At 40.4% G+C, this 16,363-nt stretch overlaps 1 protein-coding gene across 3 annotated transcripts in view; it reads left to right on the forward strand.

Annotated features, from left to right (window-relative positions):
- The window catches only part of Csrnp3 (cysteine and serine rich nuclear protein 3), a 196,010-nt gene that overhangs the window by 27,111 nt on the left and 152,536 nt on the right, over positions 1 to 16,363 (forward strand). For all 3 annotated transcript variants that reach the window (XM_039104838.2, NM_001271225.1, XM_039104839.2), the window contains one exon: positions 7,871 to 7,958. In XM_039104838.2, coding sequence (XP_038960766.1) covers positions 7,946 to 7,958 — 13 coding nt within the window. In that variant the 5' untranslated portion in view covers positions 7,871 to 7,945. The remainder of the gene's footprint in view (positions 1 to 7,870; positions 7,959 to 16,363) is intronic.

A 16,363-nucleotide genomic window follows, 5' to 3' on the forward strand; every position in this document is an offset into this window, starting at 1 on the left:
AGATTTATTGTTTATCTCATAGCAAAAAAACAATTTTATTATGCAGTCTCCTTAAAAAGGGCTTCTGTGGTAAAATTCCTTATGTGATATCTAGAATGGTTCCTTCTTTTCACCTTAAGCTTGACATGGGAAAAATGTGTTCTATTATGTCACAAGCACATGAATATGAGGCTAGACTATAACTACCTAATTGTGTATAACCCTTTTCCCCCCACAGCATGCAGTATTCCTAAAGCAAAGACTAACTGTGTAAATTTTTAGTAGGTGCTGGATATTTTCTACAGAGAAATATTTGACCTAATTCTTGCATCTCACTTTGGTGGAAAGTATGAAAGGATAAGGACATAATTTCATCAGAAAGTCTGTTATTTCTTTCTTTCTGTGGGTCTCAGTATGCAGCTCTGGCTGCCCTGGAACTCACTATGTAGACCCATACTGTGCAGACTCCCTATGTAGTCTGCTCCTCAAACTCACAGAGATCCACCTGCCTCTTTGAGTACTGGGATTAAAGGTATGTGCCTGGCTTCCTTCTTTTTGAAATATTTTCTTTCCTGTTTTTTTGAAAATGATTTTTCATTGTAATATATTTTGCTTACATATTTCCCCTCTCCTAATTCCTCACAGATTCATGCCACTGCCCCTCTTACCCAAATTCACTTCCTTTCTTTCAGTAAGATAAAATAAGACAAACTGTAATAAGACAAAACAATCATAAGAAAAAGAACCGAAGACAAAGCATAAGAAATGTACACACACACACACACACACACACACACGTTTGTAGATATAGGAATCCCATAAAAATCTCAAAACTGGAAAACATTAACATATTATATATGCAAAAGACCTGTAAGGTAAGAACCAAAAATGTCCTGCAAAGCATTGTGAGATGAAGACCCTTCAGTAGATGCCACTGAGTTCGTTTGCATTGCTCATCTGCTCCTGGGCATGGGGTCGGCCTCTAAAAGTGGTTTGTATACTTGGGGTGACCTTGCTGGAGAACCTTTGCAATTGGTTACCGATTGTAAATAGCAGCAAGGATGGGGATTGTGTCCACTTCCGCTCTCAGTGCTGACCCCATCGGGATTGGATCTGTGCAAGCCCTGTGTAGGCCCTGTGTGGGCTGCCACAGTCTCTGTGAGTTCCTGCGTACATCAGTCCTATAGTATTTGGAAGGCCTCGAATGGTTGCTGTCATTATTTTTAATTCTATTTAACCTGTGTGTGGGCATGTCCAATTACCACAATGCCTGTGGAAACCAAAAGAGGGTGTCAGAATCCCCTGGAGCTGTAGTTAGAGGGAGTTATGAGCTGTTGGACATGGTGCTAGGGATTGAACTCAGGCTCTCTAAACTGCTCAGACATCCTTCCAGCCTTTAGGCCTCCCTCTTAAAATGAATAAAAGTTGTCAAGGAATCCGTAGCTATCAGTTAAGGCATTATTTGGGCATTACTACATTCTAGACTGAGTTATGCATGAAAGACAATGCCCATTGCAACTATTAGTCAAGCACCTTAGGCTGCTGACTTAATCAGAATCTGAGCCAGCAGATGCTGAAGAGCTCACTCACTCATGGTTTCAAGAGTTTCACTCATGGTAGTTAGCCAGATAGAAGTGGTTGTCTTAGAGGTGATTGAGCATGAACGTACACCATACAGTGGTAAGTGTAGACATTTCCCCCAGACTATCTGTAATGTAAGAACTGACTTAGGCATTTCCTGGAAACCTGGTCAATTTTAGCACCATTCTCCACCCTAATATCAACTTGAAAAATCAAAAATATTCTTGAAAATTGTCTTAAAAATGGTGGACACTGTTCCAGTCCTTTGGCAAGTATGTTTATAAGTAGTTAGTTCTACACTTTAAAATTAATTAATTGGAAAGAATGGATATCTTTTACACAGTCAGATGGTTTTATTTTCATACCGTAGAAATTATTAAGGTCTCTTTTTCCTAATTTAATTTTTTTCTCTTCCTTCTGTAATTTTTTCTCTTCTGCAGCCTGCTTTAAAGATAAGTTTTTGTTTTGTTTTTGTTTTTTCCCGGAGCTGGGGACTGAACCCAAAGCCTTGCACTTGCTAGGCAAGCGCTCTACCACTGAGCTAAATCCCCAACCCCTGTAGCCTGCTTTATAGCCTTTCATATTTTAAGCCAAATATACACATTCCCATAAAAGCATTTTGTGAAAACATGAATCATATGCATTATTCTGAAAACTTGTTTTCTCACTGTATAGCACTTCATGGGAATTCTCAATGTTAGGGATCATAGTTTTATTTCTCTTTTAACATCATATAACATTCCAACATATGAAATTATTTCACAGTCATTCCCCTGTGAAAGAATTTTCCCTCTATTGTAGTTTTCAGTCTTACCGTGACTATGCCCCAATACATTTAAGATTTTAAGTGTCCTTACATATTACTGCTTCAATTCTGAGAATAGTTGTTTCAAGTGGAATATAGATACTAGCATAGTGCTTTTTCAAAAATGAGGCCAAATGCACACTTTTACACTTTGGGGTACAATTACAATGTTTTCTATAAATCCTGGCAAAATTTTATTTATTCAACAAAATAACTTCTCTGTGCTAATATTTATATTAGTAATCAAGGTAGATCATGAGCAAGCAATTGAAGTTACATCATGTTCGTGATTTAGACAAAGGATGTGGGATTAGAAAATAGGAAGAAAGGGTGCTTAGATTAAGTCAGTAATGGAATCCTTGACCAAAGAGAACCTTAGAGGCTTGATGAAGTCAGGGTGTGGGTCATTAATCTATTGGGCAGGAGAATACTTCAAGAGGGGAGAGCAGCGAGCAGAAGATGGCAGGCAGGAAACAGACACAGGCAACAGAGAAGCAAGACCAGGTCAGAGAGAGGTGGGGACATGGAGCGGTGTGGGATCAGGAGTGAATACAGTGAGAACGAACCATATTGAAGACATCTCGAAGGCAGAGCTGACAGAATTCATAGACTTTTTTTCTTATAATGAATGGCTTTATATTGGCTTTATTTTTGCTTTTGATGTGCAGTGCCTTATATATATTTAGTTATATTGAAGTCATACAAGAACTAACCTGAAAGAGCTTCAGGTGGTTAAATTTGGGTCAGTTTGTATGACAGAAATAATGTTTGCCTCCTTAGTTGGTTTAAATTGTATGTATGTAGTATTGGTGTCATAATATATTTTCATTCAAGCATGGCTTCTGTTTTGACCATATGTACATGTGTGCCTTTCCTTTCTCCCTTCTTCTCTACCACATAGGCCCACTTCTATTTCCACACATATTTTCTAAACTATATGATTTTGATGTATCTATGTACAATCCAGGATTCCTACATGTGAGAATCATGTGGTATTTGTTTTTCTACATCTGTTTTATTGGGCTTAGTAGGTTGACCCCCAGTTTCTTCTATTTACCGACAAAACCCTAAATTTCACTCTTTCTTTATGGCTAGACAAAACTTTACTGTGTGTAGATATTTTCTTTATACTTTCATTTGTTGACATGGACTTGATTCCATCATTTGACTATGGTGACTTGTTTCTCTGTGTGGACACTGGCAGAGTCCTTTGATAATGCACCAGGGATAATATAGTTGCTGGTTCGTCCTTCCTTCCTTTCTTCCTTCTTCCCTCCCTCCCTCCCTCCCTCCCTCCCTCCCTCCCTCCCTCCCTTCCTCCCTCCCTCCCTTCCTTCCTCCCTCCCTCCCTCCCTTCCTTCCTTCCTTCCTTTTGTTCCATTTCATTTTCCAGACAAGGTTTCTCTGTGTAGTTCTGCATGTCCTGGAACTCACTCTGTAGACCAGGCCAGTCTTGAACTCAGAGATCGACCTACCTCTGCCTCCTGAATGCTGAGATTAAAAGTGCATGCTACCATGCCCAGACTCCTTTCTTCTTTTAAAATTGAACCCAGTTTCTCATATGCTCTAAGCAAACACTGTGCCACTGACCTGTATTCTCATCCAGGAAACAATCATTTTATTTTAAAATTACTTTAGATTCATGGAGAATTTACAAACAAAGCAACGAGATTTCCTTTGAATGACTTGCCCAGCTTCTCCAAGTATTAACTTCCTACATCACTTTGACACACTTGTCAAAACCAAGAAAATATCACAAGGAACAACTTCCACCAGATTTTACAGTTTACTTATGAATATTCTCTTTCTGATAAAGGATCCAGTTCAGACAGCACACTGACTTAGACGCCATGTTATTGACGTGTTTATGCATACTTTGTGTTCCTTTCTTTCTGAACTAAATCAGGTTCATCTTGGAGTTCTATCATTTCCACCCTAGAATTCATCATTTTTCTGAGATAGTAGGTTTCTAGTATGACAAATTATTGGACTGTTTGGGATACTGGGACTGGGGAGTGTGTTTGGCTTAGAGCAACTGGTTACCTAATGCTGACTAGTCCTTCCTGAAAACATACATACAGGCAACATTTGACAGACTAAGCAGGTATTGTGTGTGTGTGTGTGTGTGTGTGTGTGTGTGTGTGTGATATATATAAACAGGTTTTATTTTTTTAAAAAAGAAGCCATAATTAGATATGGGGAAGACTGGAGGGAAGAAAGGGAAAGCAAAACCAATGACATAATTATGTTATAATTTAAAAAATACTTTGAAAAGACTTCCTGTTCTTCCAGCAACCTGAGTTTCCGGGGCTCATTTACCCTTTGCTTTCTTCTGTAGGCACCATACACAGGTGGCAGACACACTCTCATTTCCGCATATCTAAAAATATAAATGTATATTGTTATGGTGTTTCTTTGAATGAAAACAAAACAGACAACCTGGAGGAGACAAGCCGTGCTGTCTTTCTTCTTCCTCTTTAGTGTCTCTGTGGACGTTTCATATATGCGAAGGCCATTGGCTATTCAAGTACAACTATGAAATACAATATAAAGAGCCTGCTACTCTCAAGCCCATGGTAGAAGCTCGGTCTACAGTCCTGAATTTTTTAGGTTTATTTATAAATGGCCCTATTTAACGACATGGTCTTAGAAGTTGTTTATTATGTTAGAATAAGAAAACAACTCATAAGTATTTGGCTAAAAAGGTTGAGAAAAGCTGGTACGGAAGGTCGGAGAGAAGCCAGAAAAATACAGACACTCTTTGCAATTATGTGATAAAATACTTCAAGAAATTGACAGTAGTCACCTTAGTCCAACTCCACTGAGCGTTGATGGTGTTAAGAATGGACAAGTCTCTGGTGGGTCAGAAATGTTCACGTTTACTGCTGAGCCAAGGACGTCCTCATGGTGCAGCAGAGATGAAGCCTGGTTTGAATGACTTCAGTGTAGAATCTCTGCTGAGAGCTGGAGAATGGCCTTCTTTGAGAAGTTTTGGTGATGGTGAGATGGGAAGATCCAGTAAGAGAAAAGCACATTGATTTGTTGGTGTTAATGATTGAGGAAAATGGATAAAACCATATGGGAAGGAAAGGGTGTCCTGGAAGCCTTAAAGACGTAGCAGGGAGAGGCCGTGGAATCAGAGGCTTCAGAGGAGAAATTGTTCTTAGGTAGTAGGGAGAAATGTCTCCATTATGTGGGGATTGAAGGTTAAAAATAGAGACCCCCATGAAGCGAGGGGAATGGTGATAGCAAATGGGGTGACCTGAATTCTGGTATCTTCATCTTTCTAGAGGTGATAAACAGATGAAAAAGAGGAAGAGGCAGGGAGGAAAATTTAAAAGGATTGTGTGTGTGTGTGTGTTTGTGTGTGTGTGTGTGTGTGTGTGTGTGTATGTGCGCGTGCATGCATGCGCACATGGGCGTGTAGATACAGAAATTTAGTTATAGTGAGATATATAGATATATAGGTAGATATTCATATCTCACAATTCAAGCATGTATTAACACGGGTACTACTGGGCATACATTTAAAGCCTGAGATCACAGTTTTAAAGTTATGCCAGTAAGACCTTTGCTATCTCTAGTCCCAGTTTTCTCTTGAGCTACTTGGGTTAGAAAAAGAGCAGAGTTTAGATAGGGCTGCTGCTGCTGCCGCTCAGATACAGGAGGTGAGGCAGGAGAGGCCCCAAAGCTCACAGATCTGCTAGCCTGGTGTATGCTGTAGCAATCAATAAGAGACGCTGTCTGAAACAAGATGGAAGATAAATATTGATACCCAAGGTTGCCTGCTGATTTTCACAAGCACACTGTGGGACTTGCAAGCTGTGGCACCCACATACCCTCATGCACATGTGAACACACACATACATTTTAAAAACAAAAATGGTTCATCGTGAATGTAAAAGAAGCAACGTCTGAGATTGACTGTGACTGCCACAAGCTCCTACACACACACACACACACACACACACACACACACACACACACACACACACACCACACTCCCCCATACCCCACTTCACATACCTCTTTGCTGCACACACACATTTAAACACACATTTAAAAAAAAAGTCTTATTCAAGTTATCTTTTCCTGGTTTCTAATGTGCTGTCATTTGAGCATTTACTATTCTCAATGGAATTTCGAGATATTTAAAATTATATTGAAAAATAAGTCTTGAATAGGTCTTTTTGAGATAACTTTAGTTCTAATGGACCTAAGATTGCTCAGAAATAAAGTGGACCCAGAACTTCTGCTGGCTTCACTTTGATATTTCTGTGCTACTGTATTACAGATAATCAAGTTTGTTCCAAAGCTCTATTCTTGCCTGTGTATGTTTAGTAATAATAAAGGAACAGCTCTCTGGAGGCAAAGTCTTCCTGAGATGACTATTTTCTTACAGATGTTTGACCTTACAGGTTTGTTCAAATGATCAGCGCAAATTGCTTATTTTCTTCATTTGAGTAAGACATTTGTCGCATTTCTCCACTAGCTATTGCTATTGGTGCCTACTGAGAGACAGCGAAAGGAGAGCTATGCGAGGCTTTTCTACTTCGTGATTAGAGAACGGATTTTTAAAATTGGTCTGGTTCTGAGACACAGTCTCACTGTGTGCCAAGGCTGCTCTCACATCCCTAGATTCCAATAGTCATCTCGCTTGGATATGGGATTCTAGGTATAGCACGGTGCCCTGCTGGCTTTTATTCTTTATCGCATAATATTTGTCTAAACATTTGCGGATAAAATTTTTGTTAATGATCTAGAGAAAATGATTACATGCACCTTAGTTCGATTAAATTTGCAATCCTTATAGCAAGGATTTTCTCACCTCCTTAAACCCGTTGCACTGGTCACTTAAACATGTATAATAAAATGTAATTTTAAAAGGAATAAGATTTGGTTAGGAGGTCTTTATTCTAAAGAACTCACGTTTATGTGGTACTAGGAATCGAACTCGAGATTTTGCCGGGCTAAGTAATTGCTCACTGTAGTACTGAACTATCTCTATGACCTTAGTTTGTTCCTGGGAAGCCCAAGTTATCCTAGAATCTGGGCACATACGTGAGTCAATTTCCTATTGACTATTTAAATAGTTTTCTTTAAGTAAATTAAAAAAAAATCAGCCACTGTAATTTTCAACCATCAAAAGCTGCGTTTTGTCAATAATTTTGTTTGCCTTATCTATAGGCATATCCTAGTGGTTAGGGTTTATAATCTAATCTATAGTGGGTTAACAAAACAGATACACCCTTACCATCTTTTTTATAACACAGTAATAAATGAGTCAAAGTCGTCATTAGAAATATCCTTCCAGAATATTCTTCCTCCACTATATTGTATGCAATAGGCTGTCCTTTTCTATACCCAATGCCCTGTGTATACTTCAAGATTCCCATTGCTTCTCTGCCTGTAACAAATACATTTGCATCTTGTAGTCAGTTTTTCTCTTTGAAAGTAGAATTTTATGTAACATTGAAACATGGTTTCCTCTTATTTTTTTTTTAGGAAAAAATAAAAGGATATCAGCAGCCTGAAAGGATATTCTCAGAAGCATAGACTCTTCGGAGGATACTGAACTTCATGAGATCTCACGGTGAGGTGCCCCCATTATTATTCTCATGCTTCCAACATCGAATATAGCCATGTCATTGTCTCAGGTTATGATGGCTAACGTGTATCTGGAAAAGCAAAAATGTTCTTACTTAAAGTGTATATACATATTGTTTTATTTTATAAGCATTGGTGCTTTGCCTGAATAATGTCTTTGTGAGGGTGTCAGAAACCCTAGAATTGTAGACAGGTATGAGCGGCCATGTGGCTTTTGGGTATTGAACCTGGGTCCTCTGGGAAAGCAGCCAGTGTTTTAACCACTAGCCTCCCTCTCAAGCTCCTAAAGTACATATCTTAAACATATCTTTTGGCTCTTTGAGAGTTTATACATACCAGAATCCTACTATTTAATTCCATTAGGAGTGATTTAATTTCTTTTTTTAACTAGAGACTACTCCTACCTACAATTGCTCTTGTGTTTAGAAGATAGCACCAACTGCAGGAAAATGAATACTAGGCATGTCTATATACTTTATCTCTTCTGTGTTATAGAATTAGATTGACAGCAGGCACAGTGATGTATGCATTCAATCCCAGCAGTTGGGAGGCAGAGGCAGGTGGGTCTCTGTAAGTCCAGCCTGCTCTACGCACCCATGCCAGGCTAACCAGAGTTATGTGGTGAGAGCTAGTTCACAGACCCTACACTCGACAGAAACAGGCATCTGCTGTGGGACAGGCTGTTCTGAATAAAAGAAAGGAGGAGCACGGCAGAGGAGGTAGAGGGAGGCATGCTGAGGAGAGTTGGTGATAAATGTGATCAAGATACATGGTATGACATTCTCAAAGCAGTGTGTGTGTGTGTGTGTGTGTGTTCGTGTGTGTGTGTACATGTGTGTGAATGTGTATGGATACTTGTGTATGTGAGTGCATGTGTGATGGTGTATGTGCATGTGTGTAAGTGCATGTCTGTTGAGGTAAATATTTAAAAAGATCTAATCATTTTATCCCACGCTAGCTCTGGCACCCGTAGGGCCACATGACACTGCGGGCGGGGTATCTTTATCCCAGGGCTCCACACTGTCCCCAAGTACTCTCTGATCCAGGGGGTCCTGGAGCCATTCCAGCATGGCACCTTGCCACACTGGTCCCTAGAGTTAGTTCCAGCACCGGGGAGCCATATGGGACTCACCATAATTTATCTCTGGTTAGTATCTCTCCCAGTGACTCTCCGCTAGCCACGAACTCTCTGGTTCCAGCTACCTGGAAAAATCAAGACTTAACAAACTGCAAACCAGCAATCAGATTTATATGTTAAATTCTCAATCCAGTACATCCACACAATCAACTCACAACCAATTGATAAGGATTTAAACCTCCCACCTAGATAAGATATATTTACCTATAGAAATCCATCCCTTAAAAAATATACATGACTACACAGGGCCATTCAAGACCACCCGGATCTGGGTCGTCCTTCTCCGACTCCATCCTGAGTCTCCTTTTCCTTCCCCTTCTCTCCCTCCTTACAAAAGCTTTGTCCCCCCCTTATTTTTTTACTGTCCATTCATGGCCTTGACCTTACTTGTGCCAGCCCTCACTTGCATATAGACATCAACCTATACATGTCTGCATATATGTGTGCATGTGTATGTATGTGTGTGTACATATATGTGCATGTGTATGCATTCGTGAGAGTGAATGTGTGTATAAGTGCATGTATTCATGTGTGGGTGTATATGTGCATGTGTATGGGCCTGTGTGTACGTGTGTGCGTATTATGTATACAGTGAATTCATTCTCTGCATTTTTAAAAAGTATAAGATTTACTTTTGTTAGAAAAAGTTGAAATCTATTAAATGGCCATTCCTTTGAATGCTCCAGAGTATCTTGGGTGTCACTTCTACCATATAATACTGGTAAAGAAAACAAGCTAAGGTATTGTTAAATAGTTTGTTGTAATAAAACCTGATGTAAACTGCATTTGGAAGCTATAATTACAGTGTGGGCTAATGTTCACAATGATGGGCATTGAGACTGTGAGGCCAATTGTCATAGATGGTAATTTAAGTAGAAAGTACCATTGAGTTGTTCATTTGTTTGTTTGCTTGTTTGTTTGTTTTTTGATTTGCGTGGGCTTGTATGCTGTCCGATTTTTCTTGTTCATCTAAAAGTTGATTCATTTACTTAGGATTTACCAGATATAAATAAATCAAATCTTTAGTTATCTGAAAATGAGTAAGATATGATCTCTGTTGTCAATGGTTATCCTATGAATGTTACTGAGAGCTAATTTATTTCATTATTAATTCAATACATGATTTAGACAAAAAGCCGGATTGTGAGAGGGCCTGTATTGAAATCCAAAGGAAATTGGAGATTACCATGTCTTGCATTAGCCCAAAGAACCCAAGATTTTGTACCAATGAGAACCTTGCTCTACTTTAGCTTATACTCAGGGAATTGTTTTACAAGATCTCTTCAGCCAGAGCAAATATAAGAACTCGGAGATTGTGAGAGAGAGAAGGCTTTTTGGCAGCTATTAGAAATCGAATGTTGTGGAAAATAGTTACTCATACACGTCTGAAAGTACCAGAGGTGTCCCCACCAACTAACTCCCTTTGTTACCTTACCTGCATCAATTTATTAGCCTCACCAGAGACTCAGGTCATTTCCCAGTGACTGAGAAGGGCTAACAAGGTTCCCCGGGGTGGGATGCTCTGAGCTCCTAAGGGATCCTGTGCAGATCCCAACTGAGTGGGTAGTGGCAGGACCTGGAGCTCCTCAAGGAAAATTTTTTGTTCATTTGTTTTCAAACTAAAGCAATCAAATAACTGAAAACGTTACACTTTGCAAAGGGGAAGGGAGCCAGGTGTGCCTGTGCCTTGGAAGCCTGTATCCTAGCACTCCAGGAGGTGGATGCATGTGGATCTCTGTAAATTTGAGGCCAATGTGGTCTGAGATACAACTTTCAGCTCAGTCAGAACAACAGAGAGACCCTGTCCCAACAAACGAACAAAAGGAAAACTAAAAAGGTCCATGAAAACACTCCACACCCGGTTCTGCCCTTAGAAAAGTCGTTCGATTGATTTATATAACAGTGGTGCTTGTGCTTGGAAGTGGAGAAAGAACAGTGAACAACGCACACCAATATGCTCGACAGGGTAGAAATTACATGCTAATAACATAGGTAAGAAGTAATGTAGTTCTGTGTTGTGTTTGACCGTGTGACTGCCATCAAGCGAAATTAAAGGAGGATACAGGGTAAAGTTCAGGTGGGAATCTTTAGGAAGCCCCAACGACTTAACACTGCATGATTGCACAAGAGACAGACGCCATGCTCCTCCTGTTCACATAGAACAACTGGAATAAGATCCAGCACTTGCTGGCAAATTTCTAAAATATTACCCAATGAGATGAATTTGTTAATGTGAACCACGTACGTATCTTCCTCAATCTTGCCGGAAAAATATTATTTTTAAAAGGATAACGTATTCTGTATGTATATAACATTTCATTGTTTGTAATAAAATGCAATTGAATACAGACTTACCTATTCACTTATTAAAAATGGGAAGACTATAACTATTTGCCTTGGTATAGATGACTTTGCCAAAGCAAATGGGTTCTCTTCGAGTCCTTTGATTTCATCTTTCCCAAGGTAGGCTTTACAAACTTGCTATCCCAGGAATCATTTTCAAACATGTAGCATATATCTGACTCCCTGAAGATTCGTGCTTCCTCTCACAAACCAGCCCTGCATGCATACAGCCCAATCTGGCGTCAGCTGGTGTGATCCTGCTCTTCACTCTTTCTCTTCTCGATTCATATCTGTTCTCTTCGATTTTCCAAATGATTTATTTTTCTGTGACTCCAATAAAGATTTGGTCTAATCTATGGTTCTCAATCTTGCCACTGTTAACACTGTTGATGGGACTCTGTGCATTATGGGATGTTTAGCCTCACTTCCCTACCACTGGACACTAGTACTCCTCTGTAAAATGTCTTTGAACATCGCCCGTTGTCTCCCTGAACTTAAATAGCCTACATCTGAAAATCACCAATCAAACTTTAACGTCTAGGACCTCAAAGACTTACCTACATCACACAGAAAAGCTCTCACTTCTCAAGTCTCACCTCAGTTAAAATGGCTCACTTCTGTTTAAGTGAACAATACTGCTGTTTGACAACTTGAATTTTTAAATATCTCCTTATTGGCTTCTTGCTGATTTTGTATTTATAACGTGCATTATAAAATAGTAAACCTGAATATAAAAGGGTGGGAAAATTAAGATAAAGAAGAAATCTGGTAATGCTTTTATTTCCCCCCATTTTTTATAGGCATCATGAATATCCGGTGCCTTTGATCCTCCCATATTTTTCCCCAGGCAAGTTCAGACTTGGCATATACACAGCAGCTGCTTGTTCCACACTTCTCTCCTGCTCGTTCTTTTTACACAGGACATATGACCTTGAAGCCACACTACCACGACTCTTCTCTACCCTTATACCCTCTCATAAGTGCCGCAGGAGCCAACCACACCACCATGCAGACTCTTCTTGTTAATCTGACTTAGTCGCTGAGCAGTATCCAGTAATCCTTCTCTGCTGACTGCAGCCAGAAACTGCCAGGATTGTCACCCCACTCAAGTTACAGATCTCCCCCCTTCACTCTCAAGGCACCTACTATTTTAACGAGAAAATTGAGGTCATTGTGTAGAAATGACTTGTGAATCCTCGCAATTTCTTCTCTATAAACAGTCTTATTTTCCTCCAATCTCAAAGCAGGATCAGTTTTTCTTGCTATTCAGGCAGGCCCTGTGTTTGACTTTATCCCTTTTCCCCAGGCTGAGACCTTTTGGCATCCATTATCTGTCGTTTGTCCTTTAGCTTCAACCTTGTCTTCATTGCTGATTCTGTCTCTTTCTGCCCACACGGCTCTGTAGACTTCTATCCCAACACAAACAAACTGATCACTCCCCGACTCACCACCGGGAGATTCAATCTCTCTCTTTTCTAATACTCGGAAGCTCAGAAGCAGAGGTCTCCATTCATTCCCTCTCATCTCTGAGTGTCACCCAGTCTTCAGCAGAAGGCCATCTGATATCTAACCCCTTTTAACAGAGCATGCTCCCTCTAAAGGCACACGTGACCTGCGGCCTTTACCTTGCCTAGTTCTCTCAGGGGTATTTGATAGTGTTAACTACACTTTTCTTTCATTCTCTAGGCTGTTATTTCTCTTCATTTGCTTCTTGTACCCCCTTACAGATCTTTTTGAAAAAGGTCTGTTTCCTAGCTTCCCGTTTGTCAGGAAAACAACAACTTTCCTTTGAGAAAGTTTTGAATCACAAACCTGACCCCCAGTAGATGGCTACAGGTAAAAATTAGTGAGTCCCACCCATCAAAATCCTTAGCCTTCACTCTTGATTTGAATGACCACGCTATTGGAAGATTGTTCCTCAGCCCATGGCCTTTCTGTTCTCACATACTGCTTGACTGAGCCAAGCGATTCTTGAGACTATTACTTCACAGAGGCCTCCGATTTTCTTCAGCAAAGCTACAGAATTACACTGGAGGTACGGACCTGCAAGGTATCACCTGAGCAACGGAGTACAACAGAAACCCAAATAGTCTCTCAATCTCATTCTCATTCTCTCTCTCTCTCTCTCTCTCTCTCTCTCTCTCTCTCTCTCTCTCTCCTGTTTGTAAATATCTAATCATAAAATGCAACAAAAAGATAATTATAAGGCACTGGAGAGGGTTTTTTCAAATTTGTTAATGATCCAAATGTTCATTATGAATTAATGTTTGATCAAGAAATTAGAGTTTCTATAGCTGTGCACAAACACCATGACCAAAAAGCAAGTTGGGGAGGAAAATTTTATTTGGTTTATGCTTCCGAAATGGTGTTCAATGTTAAGGGAAGTCAGGACAGGAATGCAAACGGGGCAGGGGTAGAGTTTACTCCTTTGCTTCCCCTGGCTTACTTAGTCTGCTTTCGTATAGAACCCAGTATCATCAGCCCAGGGATGGCAACACCCACAATGGGCTGGGCCCTCACCATAGATCATTAATTGAAAAAAATGCCTCGCTGCTGGATCTCATGGCCACATTTCCTCAACCGAGGCTGCTTCCTCTACCTAGAGTTGACACAAAATCAGTTGGTACACTTCCCTTCCTTGATTGATTGTTGATAGAGTTCGTCTTGTGTTGGCCTGGTGCAGGTAATGCAGTTGATAGGGGTTAATGACCTTGTAGTTGTGTCAAATCTAGAGAGTAAGATGAATAGCCCTTCATACTGGATTTCAGCTCCTACATCCTACCTGCTCCCTCTTCTGTAAAATCTCCTGAACCTTAGAGGGGTAGTATAAGAGGTTTTGGTTAGGGTGTCATCTATATCTCTCACTTAGAGTTACCCATAAGTCTATGTATTCACTACTTCTCATTGTAAGAAGGGGTTTCTCTAATGAAGGCTGGGGGTCATTTTTGTCTGTGAGTATAAGCAGAGGGCAGTTTGCTCCTATGTTAATTTAGTTAACAATAAGAAATATGTTCCCCATATGGGTCTCCTTCATCCCCATACCGGGGTTGTTAGGCAGGCTTACAGTACCAGGCATTTATTTTAAAATGTTACTGAACATTCAGCAAATCCACACAGCTTGCAGGTATTCATACAACGTTTGCCTAGCAACACACTTCAGCAGTACAAGAAAGCAAAGGAGAAATGGAGTCAGCCATTTGTTTTAAAATTTAAAGCCAGTGAACTTTTCTCTTGGTTCCCATTCTATCTGATGTGATGATTGCATAAGCCCATCTGTCTTCACTACACATCCAGGTGAATCGTTCAAAAATTAAAACCGTAAAAAATCATTTTGAGCTGCCTCTTGACAACATCTTCCAACCTTAATCCTAGGCAGCTGATTCAATCCAGGCAGTGTTAGCTTCCCTTTCCCAGAACGTGGTTATCAGTCACGGAACAAAGACTTTAGCTTTTGTTGCCTTCATTAACATGTTTGGAGACTCATTAATGCTATCTTATGTGCCGTGTGTATCACCTATCTTTGCTATCATAGTTTACTTTAGAAACGTGCCACAGTTTGTCTACACTCCTGCCCACTGAGGAATATTCGGATCCTTTAGTTTTTGGAGCTCTAATTGAAGTTGCTATAAATGTAAGTTTAGGAAGTTTTCTTTAGGTGGACTTAGTGTGATTTGAAAAGGAAATTTATCCATGGGCTGTTTGTGTCAACATTTGATGTGGCAGCAGTGTTTTGAAAGGCTGTGCCTTTAGGAGGTGGGGCTGTGCTAGAGGAAGTGGATTACCAGGGTTAGGCATTAAGGCTGCACAGCCTGGCTCTACTTCCTGTCTGCTTGCTACTTCCTGACTGATGACCCACTGGCCAGTTCCTGCAACCATGTTTTCCCTACAGGGATGAACTGTACCCTTTCTTAGTCTGTAAACACAAATAAGTCCTTTATCCCTTAACGTGCTTCTTCTTAGATATTAGGTACAGAGGCAGGTAGCTCTTACACAAAATTCATACAGGGAAATGGAGTCACTGCCATGGTAAACCTGACTAGATATTCTTAGACATTAGCAACTGGTTTGGGGGATGGCTTGGAAAGTCCTAGAGTGTTGTAAGCACACCCTACCGGTATATTCTGGGGTATGTTTGAAAGATCAGGATACTGAGAGAAATGCAGACAGAGGGGACCCACTGCATGAGACTGCAGAGGGGAAAAGGATCTGTTGGGAACTTGATTTGAGGTCATTCTGTGACACACTGGCAAACAATCTGGCTGCCTATGCTCTAAGCAAGGACATGTGTGAGGTTGCATTCAAAAGCAGTGAACCAAGGTTTGTTTTGTTTTGTTTTGTTTTGTTTTGTTTTTTGGCAGAGGAAATTTCAGGACCACATAGTGTTTAGGCTCACTATCACGTAATGGTTGCTGGTCACTTCTCTTCCCTGGGAGTACAGTGAGAAAGAAGAAGCGAGAACAAAAAGACATGAAGGTGTGCAGTGTGGAAGGGAAGCATCTTGAGGGTGTTTAAAGATGAAGGCACTGTTGAGCATCTGTAACTGTTAAGGAAGTGGCACCATTAGAGAGAGATACATACAGGGCACTGCATTGGGACAATGTGAACAACACCTGAGTCTTGTCCTCATGTAAGATCCAATCCATCAAAGCTTTGACCTTTGAAAATGCATGTGCATTTGAAAGGCAGGAACTTGGCTCTGATACCAATACCTTTGAGCAGGTTCTCTGCTTGAATACAACAGCTTAGGGAAGTGTTTCATGAAGACGCCACTGCGACTATGGTCCAAGGAAGCCAGGCCACATTATTAAGTTGTTTGCCACAACAGAACTTGGCAGTTTTGGCTTTTATTACTGGTTTTCCAGGTATGAAAGTTGTAAGGGTGAGTACTCATGGAGGTCAAGGTTCTGGCA

Source organism: Rattus norvegicus, chromosome 3 (assembly GCF_036323735.1).
Source record: "Rattus norvegicus strain BN/NHsdMcwi chromosome 3, GRCr8, whole genome shotgun sequence".
Classification (NCBI taxonomy): domain Eukaryota; kingdom Metazoa; phylum Chordata; class Mammalia; order Rodentia; family Muridae; genus Rattus; species Rattus norvegicus.